This window comes from Lathamus discolor, chromosome 3 (assembly GCF_037157495.1).
Source record: "Lathamus discolor isolate bLatDis1 chromosome 3, bLatDis1.hap1, whole genome shotgun sequence".
NCBI lineage: Eukaryota > Metazoa > Chordata > Aves > Psittaciformes > Psittacidae > Lathamus > Lathamus discolor.
Genome location: NC_088886.1, coordinates 137,763,801 through 137,784,254, shown reverse-complemented (window position 1 = coordinate 137,784,254; position 20,454 = coordinate 137,763,801). Strand labels below are relative to the sequence as shown.

General features: G+C 44.3%; 1 protein-coding gene across 3 annotated transcripts in view; it reads right to left on the bottom strand.

Moving 5' to 3' along the window:
- SUFU (SUFU negative regulator of hedgehog signaling) overlaps positions 1-20,454 on the bottom strand; it is a 93,665-nt gene that overhangs the window by 35,004 nt on the left and 38,207 nt on the right. For all 3 annotated transcript variants that reach the window (XM_065672137.1, XM_065672139.1, XM_065672138.1), the window contains exons 4-6: positions 4,749-4,891; positions 2,153-2,238; positions 11-83 (exon numbers count right to left, since the gene is read on the bottom strand). In XM_065672137.1, the coding sequence (XP_065528209.1) occupies positions 11-83; positions 2,153-2,238; positions 4,749-4,891 (302 nt within the window). The remainder of the gene's footprint in view (positions 1-10; positions 84-2,152; positions 2,239-4,748; positions 4,892-20,454) is intronic.

Below are 20,454 nucleotides of genomic sequence, written 5' to 3'. Positions count from 1 at the left end.
AAAGACATACTTGTAGATGTGGGTCAATCTCAAATATTGTCTCTCCTCTTCGCATATCTGTTATCAACCAGGGGCCTCCAGCTCTACAAAGAAAGAAAGGAAGTCAATAAACCAAACAGGCACTTTAGCTCATACTCCCCAACAGAGACCTCAGAGTGGATTTGTACTGGAAGGAAGCACAAGACAGAGTTTAAAAGAAGCCTAGAAGCCCCTCTATGTTGTGCATACATCTCATAACATGCATTTGTCCTTTACATTTCCCAAATACACACTAAAAGCCCTCCATGACATAGCTATTCCTTGCCTAGTGTCTGGCACCACCAAGTCTTGCAAAGCCATCAGGATTCACACAGGCTATCCCCCTGTCCTCTGTGTGGGCCCACTTACTCATAACAAGACTGAGCTGAGTTTTAACCTTACAGGGAACTGAATTTGGACTGGAAGTCCAATGAAGCCTGGGTCTAAGGAAGATGGACAAAGCATAAGGTCAAGATTTATACCTCTGCTACATATCTAAAGATGCAGCAGGGTCCCAGTGGGACTGCACTTTTTGAAGAGATCAGCAGTCAAGTTCAGTACCATAAAAAGCCTCCTGCTCTGATAAATGGTCTCACAACAGACATATTACCTAGTTGGTACTTAATGGCTGAGTACTCAGGATGGTTCAGGGAAAGCTTTGTTTTCATTAGCATCAAAAGTCAGAAGGGTCAAGATGTTTCCCAACAAAGGTGACAGAAAACATTACTGTGAAGAACGACTCAGAAACTTTTCTTTGGGTCACAGTGCAGGCAGACTGCAGAAGTCAGCCTCAGACGGTGCTTTTCATTTGAAATAAAAACTGAAGTCTGTTGGAATTGCCATAAAAAATTTCATTATTTTCATGAGACACTTTATTACTGCAGTCAAAAGCCCCCTCCTCTGGCCTTGTCTGTGTTACAGTCTCCTAAAGCACTCCTAAAATGGGAGCAATAGAAATTAGTATTTTCTAGTTTTTCAGAGGCATTGATAGCCACTCTGTTTTCACATCACTTTGGAAACTGTGAATTATTACCTGCAGAGGTGTGACCTGCTTCAGTTCCTTACTGGGATAGCAAGGGACTTCTACCCTGACTCCACATCAGCAGCCTAGCAGTTTGCAGTTTTGCCTCTGAATCATACACATTTGGGTCCCATTTTATCCTTGGCAAGGTGCTTTTACCACACCACAAACGCCCAAAACCAACATGAGAACAGAGTGAGAGGGGTGCTATATCTCTATTAACTTCGAGGAGCAAAAGGAGCTGCAAGCAGCCATTTATTGTCTTGGGGTACCAGAAACAAAGCTTGCAGCTACACAAATTCACTCTACTTGAGACAGTAGATAGTAGCGCCTAGAAGGGAAAGGTTCAAATTTAAAAAGTCCATCAGCAAAGGCTCTTCCAAATAATCAAAGGCCATCGTGACACTAGAGAGTATACTAATGTACCCAGGAACGCATAACGCAGACTATTTTGTTTTAAATTTAAAAAGTGACCTTTTGTGCTACAATCACATAGCAATAACTGCCACTAAATATAAAATATTTAAACAAAACACTTGCAAGCCAAAAAAGTCTAGCTGCAACCGGGCAGCAAATAAAGCATCAATATATCATTTAACATTTAAAAGTGATCTCCTTCTTAACCTAGTAACATCTTTGTTTTGCTATGGGAGAAGTAACAATGAAATTCACTCGTATGAACACTCCTCCTGTTCCAAATTGGCTCACCAAGAGTGGGGCCAGTTTGAGAGTGACCTTCTCACTTTCAGTCCCCAAGCTTTGCTAGGCTTTGTAAATCAGACCTTCTTCCTTCCTTTTGAACTACACAGAGAGGTCACCAGTAAGTTATCCCAGCTCTATCAGGAAGAGCCAATGAGAAAATACTGCAGGCATGAAAGAAATTAAGCTTTCAAGACCTCATTCTGTTTCACCATGAGCATGTGGACTTCTACATGCATTAATCTGCCATCTAAGTGTCTCTGCGTGAGAACAGATTTGCAATGAATTCCCATCTCTTGCTACAGCACAGGATTAAGTAAGTTCCATCAACAAGTTAAAGACTGTTAATAAAAATAAAGAAGTGAGTTGCTCTCCAAGGGAATGCTCCCCTATATGGGCTATATGAGCACTTACACTGGGACAGTCCGAAGCAGTTCCAATATCCCTTGCCCATTCCACTGCTGAGCCGCATGCAGTTCCTCAGTGCAAACCCCAACAATCTGGAATAAATAAAAAGAGGGATATTAAACTGGATGGGAACTGGGCAAGAACTGTAGAGAAAATGTACCACGTGGTATTGGATCAAACAGTGCAGGTACGGAGGAGAAGTACCAATCTTTAAACTAGGTGAGCAAGGACAAATTGAGCCTGAGACAATAGAGGGATTCTGCAATTCCTTATGCCCTCTCACTACACTTATCATGGGAAGTGCCCTGGTCATGTAACATTTAATGTTGCACAGCGTGTGTAACTATGAGGAGAGCCTGGTGATAAATCAGGGTTTACTGAAGATCCACTAATCTGTTCTCACTTTTCAATCTAGTCCACACAAGACAGGACAGGTTAGGGTCTGAGCACATGCAAAACACTGCTCTGTCAGCCAACTGCTAGGGGCAAATGCCATACTGCACCCGCAATTTCAGTCAGGCAAGGGACTAGCTGCCACAAGGGAGTGCTTCAGTGCTCGTAAATCCTTGACCAACTCAGTTTGCTGACTGGTTACATCTTACCCAGCACCATAAAGTAAAGCTGCTTACACATCACATAATCCATTCATCACTGCAGGCAATTGCAGACTTCTGCCTTCCTGTATAAGGCAGGATGCATTTGCTTTTTAGGACAGAGTCTGCCACACTGAGCAATACCAGATGTCCCTCTCACAGCAGCTGAGACTGCTGCTTCAGATGAAGGGGTGAAACATCCTTCAGCTGATAGAGGAAGGCAGTTTATTCCTGATCCATCATCTGCTGGCTTGTGGCTTTGAGCATAATGATTCGCTCTTTGGGATGAAAAGTTATTTTAGCCATGCTTTTCTATTTTCTTCCTCAATACTTTTCCAATGACACTGAATTTTTGGCCAAAATTTGTTGAACTGATGTTTTATCAGAAAAGAGAAAAACTGAAAACTAAGTTCTGAAGAGCAGCAAGCAGAAGTGCATGATGTGCCTTTGCCACAAGCGTGAATCTGCACTGATAGAGATCTGTGTGGAAAATCATCAACGTCAGCACATAGCCGGCTCTGCACACCCTACTTCCCCTGCCCCTTGCAGACCTCACTTTCTCAGGACCCAGCCCTTGGAGACACACTTCATCCCCACCCATCTCCCAGGCTTCCTCCAGTAACAGCTTGAATCACCCTTGCTTCAGGACACCCCTCCCTGGGCCTTCACTCACTAATTACATACAAACAGCAAGACTCTAAACAGGAAATTAATTTGTGTTCATTCTTTTCTTTTTGCAATCGTTTATCCTCATGGGTCAAAATAAATCCATAACAACAAGCATCAAACAAAGGGGAAAACTAAGTCAACCATATGTGTTGTGGAAGATGAGAGGCCAAGAGCCTCAGGATGAAACAAGTTGACTGTCCTTTGATCCAGCACAGCTGGGCACTAAAGGAGAGATGAAGACTCAAGCAGCACTAACTGGGGAATCAGCCAGGAATCACCCTGCTTATCTTGGCACCTTCTTTCCTTCCAGGTCCCACAACTCACCTTTCACTGATTAAACCCACACCCATCCCTTTCTTGTTGATAAAACACGGACTTTTGGGCACCTCAGAAAATTCAGGAAGGCCTCTGCCCTTGCGCAGCAGTTACCTTGTGTAGGTCTATGGAAACGGAGCTTCCGCTTACATACTGCAACTACGGCCAAGGACAAACGGGAGCAACTTGAAGCTTATATTGTAAAATACATACAGTTGCATTTTCCCACAGGATGGAAGCTTTTCCATAGAGCAGGAAGAAATAAGCACTTGGCATAAACTATGCCAACTCTTCTACTAAGGCTATTAACTCCAATATGCAATTTAAAAATATCCAAAGCAGCCCGCATCTAAGAGACACCACTGAGAAGAAGGACTCTGGGAAAGCAAGCAAACCTGTTTGGCCAAGGAAGCTCCCCTCGCTAAGCCAGGTTCAACTGCAAGGGAATTTTTAAGTGTTTCTTTTGCAGAGCAAACCTGAACCTTTCTTAAACAGTACATCAATACAGGAAAGCTCACTTAGCCCCAGAAAAGTCTTTGTGTCAACACTGCAAGCTATATTTCTGCCATTAAATAATTCTGAGCAACTCTTGAGTTCTACTCCAAACTCTTCTTTTCCTGGAACTCAAACCAGTGGATCACTTACCATAGAATTAATTTGAATTTAGCTCTACATTACCTTCTAAAAGTGCTTCTCTCAGCTTTTTTCCCCCTATGTTCATGTTTGGAATTTCAGAGCAGTAATGTAATATTCAACTCCAGGTCTGTTGCAGGGTGTAAAACTTCTCTTCATCAGATAGACCTCTATCTTGAGAGCTGAGCATGCCATTGCTCAATCCCTGTAAAATGCTTACTGAATACCTCCAGAGTAACAACTCGAAGATCAAATCCATGGTAATCAAATAAGGAAGAAAGGTGGAAGACTGGATAATAATCATCTGACTTATCAGAGCTAAATTAAATGTAACATTAGCTGCATTCCACACCAGGAAGGTGACAGTCAGAGCCACTATTGCTGGGTCATACCTGTAGGAAAGTAACAACCCCAAAAGGAGTCTGCACTGGCTGCATCTGAGGGTCTTCTGTCAGCAACATGTGCTGGATTCTGGATTCACTGTTGTCCAAAGGGCTGTGCCACGACACATGGTCACCGCTGCAGAAGGTGTTTTCTGCAAGAAAGAGAAGCATGAAATATTTAGTTTGTAAAGTCTGCCAGAATATTCCTTCCCTTAGCATCTGCTCCTGACCCCTGTCTGTTTCAGGACACTCACTGGTGGCTGTTCATAGTAACTACCTCCAGCCAGCTCTGCTGAGTCTCCGTGTCAGCTGAAGCATGTGAAGCAGCAAAAGAACCTCATTGAGGTATCTGAATTCAAGAACTGACTTTAAAATTGCTCACTCTTGAGTCCTGTGCCCTGCTTTGATATTAATCCCAAACCCAACAAATAAGATTAGCTTTTCTCTCATTTACTATTAATCTTGTTTTGTGAGAGGGTGCAGAGTCAGCAGGCCATGCTGGATGCCAATGGGACATCAATTCATACTTAATTTGCAGCTCTGATTTGCCACAGAGAAAAGATGCTGAAATGTGACTTAAACATAAATAATATTTTGCTGCATCTAATAAGAATCCACAGTCTGCTGCCCAACTTGTGATGGTCTCAGTCAAAGCCACTTTCTCTCCCAGTTGTCTGGTGGCTCTGGTGCAGAATTATAATTAATACGTTCCTTCTTTCCCAAACAATGAGAAAACCAGTAGGCTGTAAATTTCCCTCTGTGTCAGAATAAAGTACATCAAAACAAAGAGACAGAAATTATCCTTCCTTCTTCACGACTGCAAGCATTCCTTTCTTTTCTTCCTCTCCTATTTAAAAAGACAAAGCCCCAGATAATCCCATGTTCCACAGCTGGTGCATGCTAGAAAGCCCACCAGCACCCATCTGTATGTTCCTGCCCCATCATAGGAAAGGCTAATACTTGCTTTCTGAGTGAGCTAGAAGTAAAACAACCAACCATTACCATTTCACACCAATTATAGCATGGTCCAATTGCACACAGTTCCTAGAGGATGTGTGACATAACACTGCCTAGCCGACTGCCTTGTCCCTGGGTCTTGTGCTTGTCTCACTCCAGATAAGAGTTTTATAGCACACACAGGTAACAGCCTGGAATACACATTCTGCTCTGACAGAGGTGTAGTGTCCCAGGGATGAAGCAAGTACTGCCTGCCTGCTACCAAAGCCAGTGGCAAGCACAGCACCCCTCTGCCTGACCAAGATCACTGATGAAGGCAGTCTGGGCTGCTGTTCTCACCATGGTCTCTCCCAAGGCCATGCTTACAGGAGAGGCTTTGCCCTCCTTTACTGGAGGAGAACTAGAATTTCCACTGCAGACAGGAAAATGTTAGTGGGTACTTGAGTTGCTGTTTGCCAAGACCGGAGCATCTCATATGATGCAGAGCAGGACCCCAGAGCATCTCATGATTCAGTAGAGTGCAGCTATGACCATATGTAGTCCTTGATCTTCACCTAACTTTCCCACATCACCTTCCAAATACAGGTCGATAGGACTTCTCTTAACTATCTACAGGGCATATCTGAAAATCCTTGAACATGGCAACTTCCGCAGTGGCAAGAGGGAAACAGCATTTGCAAGTAACTGCAGCTTTGTCCCCAGCCACATTAAAAAACAGACACTGAGGAATTGGGTCCTTGCACACCACTCACTGTGCATCCACACCACCACGACTGTGTGCATGTACTCTTGGCCAGCAGCAAGTGCAGGATGCTTCGAGAGAGCCATCAGCAGGTAATGAGAGTTATCTTGCAGTAGCTGTGGTTAAAAACACCAACAGCCTCAGTGACGAGCTAACTCATGCTCATCCGTTCAAGGACTTCATGCAGGGCAACTCGTAGTTTCTCCACCAGGTGTCCCCATTGGTGTTTATTTCAACATTTACCATTACAGGGTTTTCACATGAATGTCTTGGACTGCTTTTTCCATTGAAAATTAAAATAAACTCCAAATACCATAAGGAACTTGGCCAGAAAATCGAGGCATGTAACAGAAGTGTTGTGATAAGTAAGGGAATGTTTTCCTTAGTTAAAATTAGGAAAGAAAGAAAACATAGCGAATGCAAGCTGCTTGAAAGAGTTTATCCTGAGGTACTCTAAATACATGCTTTCAGTTCTGCAACTGAAAGGAGTGGCTCAGATATTACCTTAAAGCTGGAAAACATAAGCATATAAAAGTGAAAAACGTAATTTATGGGTTGCTTTTCTTTAGTATCAAGATTGGATTAAAGAAACCACTTAGAATGTCGCAAAGGATCTTGTGATATTTTCCAGGTTAGCCAAAATGTGGCTGATTACATTTTCGGTTTAAATGATAAAAGCCTCTCAGTCACAGTTTTCAGGAATGAAACAAAGCCACAAAGCGCTTATTCTTGGGCCCTGTCTTTACACCACAACACTTTGCCCATCAAATGCTCACACAATTCTATGCTGATCGATCGCTGCGTTTCACTGCTGGTGCTGCTTCTCCTGGGAAAGCCCAGCCCGTTTAGAGCAGGTTTTCAAATGCAAATGTCTCTGCTGGAAACCCACCTGTTTATGTCCATGTGAACACTGAGCACTTAGAAAACCTCCCTCTGCCTTGCATGCACACAAACACCACAAAATTCACACTGACTACTCAATTAAATCACACACAGGAATACTGCACATAACATCAAGCTGAATTAAAACCTGCAGGAGCGCAAGAAATTCAGAATTACAGCCTAAACCTCAGCTTTTCACTTGGTGCATTGTAACCAATGTGGAATGTGAGATATAAGGTCTTCTACAGAAACCACTGCACTGAGGACAGCTTTAATTGCAGCACTTGTAGCCACAGAAACCAAGCTGCAGAAAGGATGGACTTGATAACCACTTTATTTTGCCTAATGCTGGAAAAGAGGATGAGCATTCTCCTTTCCCACCTTTCACATTCATGTTTTCAAAACAAGACAATCAAAGTTTTTCCAAGCATTTAAGCTGCTTGGAAAGTTGCCAGGGAAGGTGTGAATGCTCCATCCCTCACAGCATTCAAGGCCAGGCTGGGCAGAGCCTTGGGTGGCATGGTTTAGTGGGAGATGTCCCTGCCCATGGCAGGGGGGTTGGAACTTCATGATCTTAAAGGTCCTTTCCAACCCCAACTGTTCGATGATTCTATGATTCTAAGTTTTAAACAATGTTTTAGCCAGAAAATCCTAAAGCTTTCATAAATGATTCCTCCAAAGTAAATCTATAACTAAACTTGTGGCTTTGAATTTAATTTATGTTGAATAGAACACAAAACATCCCGATAAATCCTCAAAGTCATCACAGCATGGACAGATGCGAAAAGTCTCCTGTGGTTTTTGCACCTATCATTTGCAGCGCTGTTGGTAGCGCACTTTACACAACCTGCCTTTCATCCACAAACAAGTAAAATGCTCTGGTATCTCCTACATGTACATATGTATTTCCATAAACCCAAGAGATGAGTAGGCACAGGACACGCTCAGGTACACGAGGAGCACAAACACCTTAAAAGAAGCAATACACTTCAGTCAGACATGCCTGAAGTCAGCTCTTTTTGTTCCCCAAAATGCAACCCTGTTATCTCGCACACCACACAGGCGAACCAAAGCAGCAGCCTGCCATCTCCAAACTAATTTCTGAGATCTGTTTTGCCTTGCTATGAACCAAGGACGGGACTAGGACCTTTGGAGATAAATGATGCCAATATGGGTCTCTCAATAGCACTCAGTTTTATAGGCATACTGACAGGTACACATTTTGATGCCTACTGCGGATATCAAATGAGACACCTACACTCACGGCTGGAAGCTACTTACATACAAAATGAAAACACAGACATGAAGATAGGTATTAATAAACACGTAAAGGAAATACTGTATGGAAAAACAAAAGATTACAGGAAGAAATTTATGTCTGCAGAGCACTGACCTAGTCTGACAGGACTCATCGCTACAAACATCTCAGAACAATTTGTAGTTTTAAGCCAAAACATAACCCCCCTTTCAGATAAGCACAGAACACTCCTTTACAAATTATCTCACTTTAGTAAAGCTGAAAGTTTAGAGCCTCAGCAACAAAGCAGGTTCTGCAAGGATCATATCACAGCACTGATGCTGTCCCAGCCCTTGTAGATTTGGGAACTACCTCTGCTTTATACAAGGTGATTAACAGCAACTTTTGATCCAAAACTTTTCACTCTTGACAAGCTCTGGTATGACAACCCTTTTGGCATGGTGTAATTGTGTGCAGATTAGCACCTGTGGGGAAACTTCTTACTGGCTTTGAGTAGGGATTGAACACATCAGATGGTACCAAAGTCCTCTTGCACTGTATTTCTGAAGGAGACAAACTGCATTTGTGTCCAGAATCCAGGAAAAGGTGAGGTGGCTTTCAGCAGTAGCTGTGAAAAATCATGGGCTTCTACTGGACAAGCACCTTCTCTACCACTACAAGAGGGCAATAATCAGCCTGGGAGCAGCAAACGCCAGGACTCGGGTGTCTTTTGCTACTGCAAAGACTTCTGCCTCCGGGAGAACTTTGATGTATTCTTGTGTAAATAGCAAGCCTCAAACCAGTTTGTATGTCCCCATGCTCAGGAATAAGCTTGGAGAAGACTTCTAGGAACAGGGGAACTACAGATGCTCTCTTCTCTGTGGGTGTGCACATTGTGGATGGACTCCTCATTGCCTAAGGAGGAAGGAGCTCTTGACTAAAGCTTTTACTGCAGCTGTGGCACACACAGGAAGACCCTATCTAAGTTCACTCATGTGTGACACACCACCACTCTTCACCACCACAGGGGGCACTGCTAGCATTGTTACTCATCTGTTTGTTTCTACAATCCTTTAAAACCCTAGTTTCTGCAAGAGCCCTACTACTCTGTTAAGTCTGTTTGACACTGGCCAACAGGTTCAAACACCATTTGGGTAGCACAGTCAGCTACTACGAATGAAGCAGCCTTGTTTCCTTAGATGAGCACAGCAAAAACAACAGTCACCAGAAAAAGTTATCAGCACCTCACCAGGGAATTGTCAAATCCGGACAGATGGCAAGAAAAGATCTAACCACCAACAGGAGGAATTAAATAGCAAAGGAAATGACAGAAAACACGTGAAAAAAAATTAAATCCAAATGATTTTGGTGTATGGATAAATCCACAAAACCTCAGGAGTACACAAAGGCAATGATTTACTGCATACAAGCTGATTCACAAGGGACTGCTGTTGAATACTTCTGCCTCACAGTAAACCTGAGGTGGTGACATGTTCCCTTCATGGAAGGAAGAGCTAAGCTCCTGACGTGCCTCAGGATAAACACATATCCTTCAGCAGTTACCATGGGAGTGCTGGATGTGTTGTAAATACACAGTCTGCTTACAGCAACCTCTTGGACACTTGCAACCTTCCTGCTCAGAAGGCACACTAACAGGACTTAAACCTAACACAGCCAGGTGACCCAGCCCAGCAGATCTGACAGTGGCTCTTTTTCTCCAAGTTTGTGTTTTAACAAAAACTAGCGATTTTTCTTTTTCTTTCTGATGATTCTATGAAATCAAAGTGCTTCATAGGGAGGTATTGATTTCATTCACCAAAACTCAGCAAGGAAATCATTAAAACATTTCAATTCAAGCTTACTATTTTGTTTCACAATTTATAGTAGCAAATCTGAAGCCCCTCTCTAGTTCTACAAAAATGAGTAGTCTCTAAATTTTCCATAAACCAGCTCTTGTACCATTTTATTACGTGACAGCAGCATCTCAAAGACAGTTACACCAGGCCACTCTGTTAAGCTTCCCGTATTTTGAAGTCTTTAAAATGTCATTATCCATTTTCTTTTACAGCCCACTTGAAGCAGGTGAGGTTCCTTCATGCAGCAATGGTCATAATTCAGCTGTGCAATCTCTCCTAACTTTACTATCCAAGTGCTCTATAATGAGAACTGAGGAAATAACTCAGAGGGAACCATTCCACTGTAGACTTGTAAATTTTCTTTGTGTAACATTGCTCATGTATTTCCTCGGAGTGCATTCCCATCCCCTTTAATTTGACTAAATATAGCTGATGCCTAAAGAAATAAAATCAAGCCATATTCTTTGCCTCAAGACGTTTTATAACCAGTGTAATGCATACACTCTGTGATCAAGAGGTGTTACCTACCTCTGGAGAGAAACACAGATTAATTCCCACTGTATTTTCAATTTGTTTTTTAACCTGCCACTTTCCTGTGGGATCCTGCAAGGAGTCCTTATTCCCTTGAATAGCCACAGGGTATAAATTGAAAAGGATAGCAAACAGGGAAAAGTACTAGGAGCTAAGACAGCTCCATGCAAAAAGTGGCCCCAGGCTTAGTCTGGGTTAGGGAGCATTCCCAGTGATCTTGCTACCTGCATGGGGAGCAGATGGAAAATAGCTATTTGGGCATCTGTGAGTCAAGTATCTTCCCTAGCATGTGCATAGGGGACTGTATGGAGGAAATCAAGGAGCTGATGCTGTTCCACCAGCAAGGAGACAGCAAAGGAACTTGAAGCATGCTCTTGCCCATGCAAAGCCTGGCATACAGTCCCCAGCCTGAGTCTGGCTCCAGTTCAGACTGCACCATCCTGGTTCATACAAAGGCTGGAAGCTTCCACCTTCTGACATGGTCATGCCATGCAATGCTTTAGACAGATTTTCAATTTAGAAGAACAGAGTTGTAGCCTGACCATTCCTCTGTATCTAAGATAATTCTTCCTTCAAATTGCCAGCTGAAGTCTGCAACAGACGGGTTAAACTGTTCTGACTTACCAGCTGGATAAATCCATCTGGAGAGTGTGTTACAGGTTATGAGCTTATACCACACAGAGCAGAAGATGCCCTAAGTACATTATCTACTAAGTATGCTTGGTCTGGGGAAAACAACTGCCCCTATTGCACTCCTATCCTTCAAAAGCAAGTTTCTGTGTTCCCCTCTCGTTTCTGCAGAAAGCCAGGCCATCATTATGTGGTCATTTTATTCTGGGATATGCACAAGTTGATGCTGAGAAACAGTCCTGCTTGTTCCCCTGATAAAGCAGCAGCTACCTGGATTACCCCCTTGAGCCAGTAATGTCACCTAGCTATGCCAGCACAAGGCTTGCCACTTCTCTGATAGCTTGGCCTAAAATACGACACCAAACAAATCTGCAACAGCACGTGGCACTGGGGATGCTGGCACACCAAAAAGATGACCACATCCCGCACAGGAGCCAGACCTACGTTACCTGCATCACTTGGCAGCTTGAAAACTCACTGCTCTCAGGGGTACAAACCTGCATTTTTGTATTCTACTGTGAGAGCTCAGCTAAAGTACAGGCAGCGAGACACAGACGTCAGTCAGCATAACTCAGAGCAATTCTGTATTTGACAGCAAAGCAAAGCAGGATTTCAGCTCCATGACTTATGGGTGCAGGAATGTTAAAAAGGCCCCCAGTGGGTTCCTGACCAACACGACAGTGATGCAGCCAGACGTTTAAATTGAATGCAGCTTGTCTGATACTTACAGAAACAATGTAATTTATTGCCCCAAGATTACCCCATGCATGGTCTGTATAATTTATTATATAAATGTATTTTCTCCAACACGCTTTTAATATTCAGCCTGGCTTTGTTAAAAATAAAAGGTAATCTGGCAATCTGTCACCAGTAAGATGTGATGCTGTTTTTCAGTCCCATTTTCAGACTGAACAGCTAGAATTAATTGAAACTAAGGGCAGACGCAGAGGCCAGCACTGAACGTATCAGATACAGTTTTCGCTAGAACTACTTAATATGTTTCTAACTAGCTCAATAACAGATAAAAGCATGCAAAGACATAGCTATAATAAACAGATATAAAAGCTAAAACGGAAAATTGTGTCTAAAAACCTCAAAGTAATACTGCTATTGCAACTCATTACAGAGATGAAGAAAAAAGGCTTTATTCAGACTCATTTGAGATAATCTAAGGATAATAAAATTAATGCTAAATTCAGCCCATCTGCTTAGTTTCCTAACCTACAAAGGACTGCATACATAGATTGGTAAAAGGGAGAAATGACTGCAGTATCTTCTGTGGGACCTGCTGACACTTTATGATTTCATTTCCAAGTCAAGCTGGATGTGTTTTAAGAATATACAAGGAATTAGTAGAATCCAGCCATGGTGTATTTGGCCTATGTTAAAAAAATGCTTCTCCTCCCTGTTTTTCTTTTTTCAGTTGTTTTGCTGCCCCTTATCTCCTGTCGGGGAAACAGGAACTGCCCCAGCCCAGGCACTCCAAAGAGGGGCAAACACACACGATGCCGCTGCCTGCTGCAGACATGCAGCATAGAGAAGGTGCTTTAGGAAGTACTAAAGTGCTGGAGTACAACTGAATGATAGCCCCACCGCAGGGATTCAGATGGAGCTTTTAGAAACAGCAGGCATAGACAAGAGGTTGTTTTAAAGTGTGGAAAACCCAAAACTGGCCGTGTAAGGTACTGTAATTTGGTACTGTAAGTGCTGCTCGACCTCTGAGGGTTGAAGACAGTGTGAGACAGAAGTGTGATGCAGACTTTTAAAACTTGATCAGCTGGTTGAAAATACAGAGCTGGTGACTGCACAGCTCCAGGCTGGAAGCCTGGAAAACTAATGAGCCTCTCAAAAGTCGCATCAGTTCATGCAAGCATATATAAACTTATTTGCTCATTCAAGTCTCCTGGACTGAAAGCCCCGTGAAGGGCCTCCCATGCCTTCCCAGGTTACATCACCAGCAGGACAACACTAAGTCCTCACTTCTCCATGCCCTGCTCAGAGCCAGCACTCACCCCTCCTAGCAGTGAGATGGTGGAAAATGTCTCACTGCACTGCAGCTTCTGCTGATGGAGTTGCAAACTCTGCTTTTCTTATCACAGAGTAGGTCCCAGGCACCCAGATACCTTCTGTACTGTTAGTGTAGTATTTTAGCTGAAAAACAAATGCTAAAATGGTATCATACAATAACCAGTCTGGTCCTAAGCCTCCTCCACCTCTTCTGTTTTCCAGGATGTTTCTTTCCATGCCTTACACACCTGTGTGCCTGGCTGGCTCCTTCGCCCTGCCCATCTCTAAGCACGTATACAATTTCCATGACTGCAGCCTCCGAGAATTTCTCACGCGGGCTCCCAGCGAGTGACTCCGGTGCCCAGGGCACGCTCCCACCCTCTGCGAGCAGTGGGCCCCCTGTCCTCTCCCTGACTCCATACAGCCCGCTCCCCCAGCCACCTCCTCCTACACTTCCTTTCCTTCCCCCAGCTTCATTCAGCTCCTCCACATCCCCTCCTGTCAGCCTTCTCCAGCCCATTCAGCAGAGGCGGGAGTTGGCACATCCATCGTGCCTGGCATCCCCTCAGCATAAGCAATGCCTGGGGCAGGACGCATCTCCTGCTTTGCTTTTGCAACAACAGTTCTCACCTATCTATAGATTTATCTGCATGGTTCCCTCCCACAGGGAGGGAAGGCTGAAGGAAGGCAAAGGAGCATCAAAGGACTTACCTGGTGTTGATGAGTATGGCAGAGAAAGAAAATGAATACAAGTTGGTCCTTCACAGCCCCACAAAACTCACCTGCACTGAGCTCTTACTCCTCTACACCCCCATCACTCAGACCCACTGCCTTTGGATGCTGCAGGGCTGGGCTGCTTTCAACTCTTCCAACAGGCAAGTGGGCCAACCTTCTTGTCACCCTCTCCATCACATAGTCCAACAACAGTAAGGGAGCAGGAATGGCACACTTGCCAAATCCTGAGCTGTAGGCCCGGAGAGAGACCCTTCCACCTCTGTCCAGCTGTGCTGCCACCAGCTTTCTGCATCCTTCACCTGAACAAGATGTATTTTTATAGCTCCCTTTCAAAGGATGGTATTTATGTCTTCAGCAGTTTCAGGAACTGAATAGCCTCAGGATGGGGTGGAGGCCCACAAACAAGAAAGGATGTTATACAGCAGGATCCCTGTCAGATAAGGACTCAGCTTAAAATAGGTATTTAATGACAGTTTACTTACAGATTATGTGATCCCACGTGGCTAATTTGAAGAGATACCTGCCTTTCATTTAAAAACCCTATCCTGTGTTCTGGCACATGAAAGCCAGAATGTTTTATGGTTACCTGAATGCCTCCCAGCCAGACGCAACTAGAACAAAGACTTGTACCCACAGCATTTAGCAACTTTTATGTGTCTTCAGAGAGAGAACTGCAGCAGGAAAGAAAAACAAAAGCACTTCTTTCTGTTGGACCTCCTACATAATTGCGCATGTGGCAAGCCACCGAAAATGATGAAGGCTCAGGTGGACGTGGGAGCACCATAAGACTGTACAATCACTTGTGATCCTCCCCTGGATACCTATATATGATACGTTTATGTTGAAGAGCTTTCAGGGAGCTTGAAGGGGAAGGTAGTATTCTCCTGTGAAGGATCCAAAGAAGATGGAAGCAGCTTCTTTTAATAGCCTTCACAGCACAGATGTCTAATGGGAAGACTGCTGGACTGCACTAGGGTATCCCTTTTAGCAAAAAAATGCCCAAGAAAGGGCAATAAATGCAAAATTGTCTGCGAGAAAAGACTTACGCAGTTACTACATTGTAATCTCTTCAGAAAAAGAGTTCTAGTTACCTGGGCTTTAGTTCTGGGGCTTATACGGGACAGGAAGGGCAGGGGCCTTTAAGAGTGAGCACTGTAGCCTTTTTTCTCAGTGGTTGATTATTTTCTCTTAAATTTTGAGGAATTTCAAGCTTGCACAGGCCAAACTTTTGTTTTACTTTGGCAAAGCAGGAGGCCAAAGGGCAGGAAACAGAGGAACTTTGTATTCACACATATTTGTGTAAAATATTAGTTACGCATTGAGCTCTACCAACCCATTACAGTAGGGCAAGAGAAACACGCAAACCTAGTCCAAGAGCTATATTTATGGTTCACATCCAAAATGGCCAGCCTGTTTATGGAGCACCTTTTGAAACACCACCCCAAGTGTTCCAAGATAACTGCTTTAAGCTCATGATTTCAAACCAGAAAGCAGGAGAGTCCATTTTCCACAGGCTGCAGGCTGCCTGCAGACTCTGAATATACTTTCCCAGTTTCTCTTCCCCACCAAGAACAAAACGCTTCCCCTGCTGTGCCCATTTGCTGCCTCCTGGGCTGAGCAGGCTGCTGCTAAGGATCTTTGCATCTGAGGCTGCCAGAAGATGGTCTGTAATGAGCTCCACGTACTGCCACTTTCATAGGAAGACTGAGTTAGTCAGCACAGTTTGAACACCACTTGCTGCACAGATCTTCAATAGAAAGCATAAGGTGGATATGTAACAGTGAACCCAACTTCCAGCTCAGTCTACTCTTCTCTGCAGTTTCATCTAACATGGGCTTGGCAGCTGTCAAGGGAGAAACCAGTCCTTTTCACAAGGCTACTCAGTACATGTAACCTTCAAACTCTCCTCTGTGCATCCCAAACAATTGCACACAGGCAGCAAGAGAGGATGCTCCTGCGACTACAGAACAATCCCTCTGTGTTGGGGCTTTCAGCTCCTCGATAGGAGGAGGCAACACTGCTCTGTGCAAAAGCTTTTAACTATTAAAGCGGCTGCTTCCGTTTCCCAGGAAAGGCTGAGTGGGACAAAGACCTCCTATATAACACCCCAAAGGACCTCACACCAGCAGGAGGGGGAGTTTTATGCCTTCTCTGAGCTGTTGCCTTTGTCTTGCATTCTTCCTTCAGTACACGGGACAGAGCCTTTGTCCGAGGCTGGGCTGACCATGTGCAGCTTCTCCCCCACTTTCTTATCCCAGAAGTTACAGAAGCTCTTCTTAACAGGGCCTGCTGGTCCCCAGCATGTCAGCTCCTCCTCACCCTCCTGCAGCAGGAAAGCTATGGGTATGATGGAGAAAAAGCTTCCTGCAGAGAGCTCGACTCCTCTCCACTTTGGGCAGAAAACATTAGCAAGATCAATTCTGATCTTGAAACTGCTGCCACTCAAGACAGACACTGTGAAGGGCCAGCATCCAAGCATCCCAGGGTGCAGGGCCTGCTGGCTGCCTTTCTACCACTTCGACTGCTGCAGCAGCCTTGCATAGAGATGTGTCACACAGCTTCCTCCAGGTCTCTGTGCGTGTTTCTTTTCCCCCTCTCTCAGTGGCAGCACACAGTCTATATGAAGCCTAAAGCAACTTGTGCATTTATAAATGCAACCACGTATCAGATTTACAAGTGTTGCTGCTCTGTCCATCCCTGACATTTGGGAGCAGCCTCAGGGCACATGGACTGATGCAAAGCATTAAGAAAAAAATAGATCCCCCCCCCCCTTTTTTTTTCTTTCCTTTTTTTAAATAAATGAACTGAAGGAACTGTACCGAACAGCTGAAAAGCAACAAGCCAAGTTCAGTTCCCAGGCAGGAACAGGACATGAGTTGACAGAATTAAAAGGGACAACATCAGTTGAAATCCAGCCAGCTCAAACTGGGCCTAAATCTACTTTATCTAAATTGCAGCAGCAGCTAAAAACAAGCCTTCTCTTTCACGCAGTGCTGAGATCCCTCACTTACTGCCTAGAAATACTATGCAATCAGTAAAGCCGTCTGGGGAAGACAGCTTTGCTTCTATTTCAACAAAGTCTTTTATAAGAAACAAAGACTTTCTGTACCTCTGGCTCCTGGCACAAAAGTGTCTCCATGCTTTAGTGTCAACGTAGCCTTTGGGGCCAGAGAAGGTCCAAAACCTGTTCTCAGCTGAGAGCTAGAAGTCAGAGAGACAGGGTCAGGCTTCCATGGCAAGGCACAGGAAGTACCTAGCCTGACCCATAAGACAAACTACAGGAGAGAAAAAAAAAAGCGCAAGCTTCATGACATTAGGTAGGTAGAGAAGTAAAGGCTTTAACTTGTATTACATAGCTAGCTCACAGACAATGTAAGCCACAGACTTTTCCCCCTCCAAGTTGAAAGTGAGTACCTGTGTCCTTGGAAGCTCCTGGTTTCCCAGTCATGCATTTCTACTGCTGAACTGCAGACTGTGAGGAAGCCTGGGAGAACCTTGTGCCCAGTCTATGTTCACATCACCAGTGCTGACAAAGCAAAAGTCAATGTCACACTGCAGTGGTGCTGGTTCCCTCCTCTCAAGTTCCTGAGAAAGCATCCAGCACTTCTTAAACCTAGCTGAGGTTGCAAGGGGTCTTCTATCATGGCAGCAAAAGGAATTGGTGGAGAAGAGATTCTTTGGTGTTGCACAATGTCCTAGCAAGTCCCGAACTTGTCACCAGTGCCAACACCTGTCCTCTATCTCCTTTTCAAGTGAGAGGCTCCCTCCACCTGGCTGTTATAGACAGGCTATTTTGCTATGCATATTATTGCTATGCATATTCCCCCACAGACCTCTGCTAGGGGTTGGCAAGACCATCTTCACATTAAAAGCAGGCGCTGGAAGTTTACAGTTTCTTTAGGGGGAAAAGAACAGCTATAATAATGCCTTTCAATGAGCCGTGCTGGACCAAACCCAGAACAGTCACAGGAAAAAAAAACCAACAAAAGGATTAGAGAGAAAGTTTGACGCCAAAAACAAAACAACTAGAAAGCTCCTTAAGATTTGCCTCAGAGCAGCTATAGCAGGAAAGCAGATAGGTGTCTAGCTGCCCCATCCTTCAGGCACACTCAAAGAAAAAGCCATGCTGCAACACTGACATCTCTCCTTTGAGAGCTCAGATACACAATTAAGTCTGTGTAAGTTACAACTGCACGCATTGGCTGAGGCCAGCATATGGCAAGCTGTCATCTCTGCTGCTGCAAAAGGAAAGGTTTCCCTCAACTGGCATTGCTTCGTGTGTCAGCTAACGGGCTCACACACACAAAGCGGGCAGAGCTGCCATAGCAGGACGAGTCTCATCTGGTGGGACGTGCAACAGGCATCCAGCATCGGGCAGGACAGGATGATCAGATAGTGCCACTAGGTAAGTTTCAAGCATTCCAAGCAGTAACAACAATACACTAAGACTAAATTCGGTCCCAGCTTCAGTATCTTCTCTGTGCAACCATGGAGCAGTATTTCAAGAGAAGATGCATTTACATACAAATAAAATGTCTCCTCTTAGAATCACCTCTTCTGTAGACAAAAACATTTTCCATGAGGTCTCTTCAGTGTTGTCTGACTGACAGCTTTGCAGACAGATGCTTCTCTCTAGATTACCAGCAGTGCTGCATAAGCTTTATTTGTGATCTGTGAGGGGAAATAAAAAGGGCCAGATCCATCTGCAACCTGCGCTTTGCTGCAGTGCCTATCAGGGCAATTTACAAGAGCTGCATTTGGCAATTCCCTCCCCAGCAACTTAAGAGCCTCCAGCCAGCCACGGGGAAAGCCGGCAACAGGTTAGAGACTGAAGCACAAACTCAATAGCTGCCTGTCATGCCTGGCACGTCAGCCAACTGCTCTGAACACAAGCAACCAGTTTGTTTCATCAGCCAGCACGTTGTTTGGTACCAGCCACAGCACGTACATCCCAGCTGGAACCTAGGGGATATGACAAGACTGGCTTAGGAGATGGGGGGTAGGGATGGGAAACACTGGGAGGTGAGCTCATAGGCAGCAGTATGGGGAGATGAGGATTTATTGCTGCAGTGTGGGATATGGAGGAGCTAGCGCACAAAAACGTAAAGGACCGCGCTTGATCTGTGCTGCTGCTCACAGAATAGCTTGTTTTATGGGAAACATCTAAGGGGAATTAGGCTAAAACCCAACCAATTTCTCATGGACCACTGAATAACTATCAGATGATGAGAGCTTTTGGCCATGACAAACTTGGGTTAAATTGGAACCAGTGACTTAATGTTTCCATACCCCTTTGCAGGATAAAGGCACGCAGCCTGCGCACTTGGTTGAGTCCCATTCACCTACGGCAATTTACTGTGGTACATTTTCAGTGTTTGCACAGCAGAGTTCACTACGTAACAGGCTCTGCTGAAATGAAATTGATGTTGATTTATACTTCTTTGTAGAGCTAAAAAACACAGTTAATCCCCCCCATTTTTAATCTAAAATCCTGGAATATTACAGAGGAGCCAGGCCAGCTCTACGCTGGAAACTGGTCAATATTACAAACAGATGATAGAAAAAATACATACATTTTACAGAGCCATAGCAACCAGAAGAGAACAATAAATCAGCCTGGGGATGAAAAAAATATATATAAAGGCACAGTCAGGGAAAAATATATATGAATTACTGGGAGATTGTATTTGGCTTTAGTCACCATACTGGGAAGAAATAAACACTGTTTTACAAACAAGCTCGACAGGCCTCATTTGTATTCAAGGAAGCAAGGAGTTTGTTTTGGGTTTGGTTGGGGTTTTTTTATTTCCTTTTTACACACAAAATTGGCCTGTGTCAAGAATGTTTGAAAACATGTTGGCAAGGTAAGAGTCAGTGAGGCTACCGCACTGGAGCTTTCTGGACTCCAGAAGATGTGAAGATGAGGTGTAGCAGTTACAGCAGGGCAGCAGGTGTCAAGGTATCTGCTGGCTGAACGGCTGCAGGGCTGTGACCCCAGTCAAATCACTTAATCCCACTGAGTCCCATTTTCAGTGTAAAAGTTATACTGCTTGTCAAACGCAAAGTGCCTCTGTGGCTCAGACTTAAACTAACTTTGACCAGATGAAAACTGCATCTCTATCTGCAGTCCTTGCAACT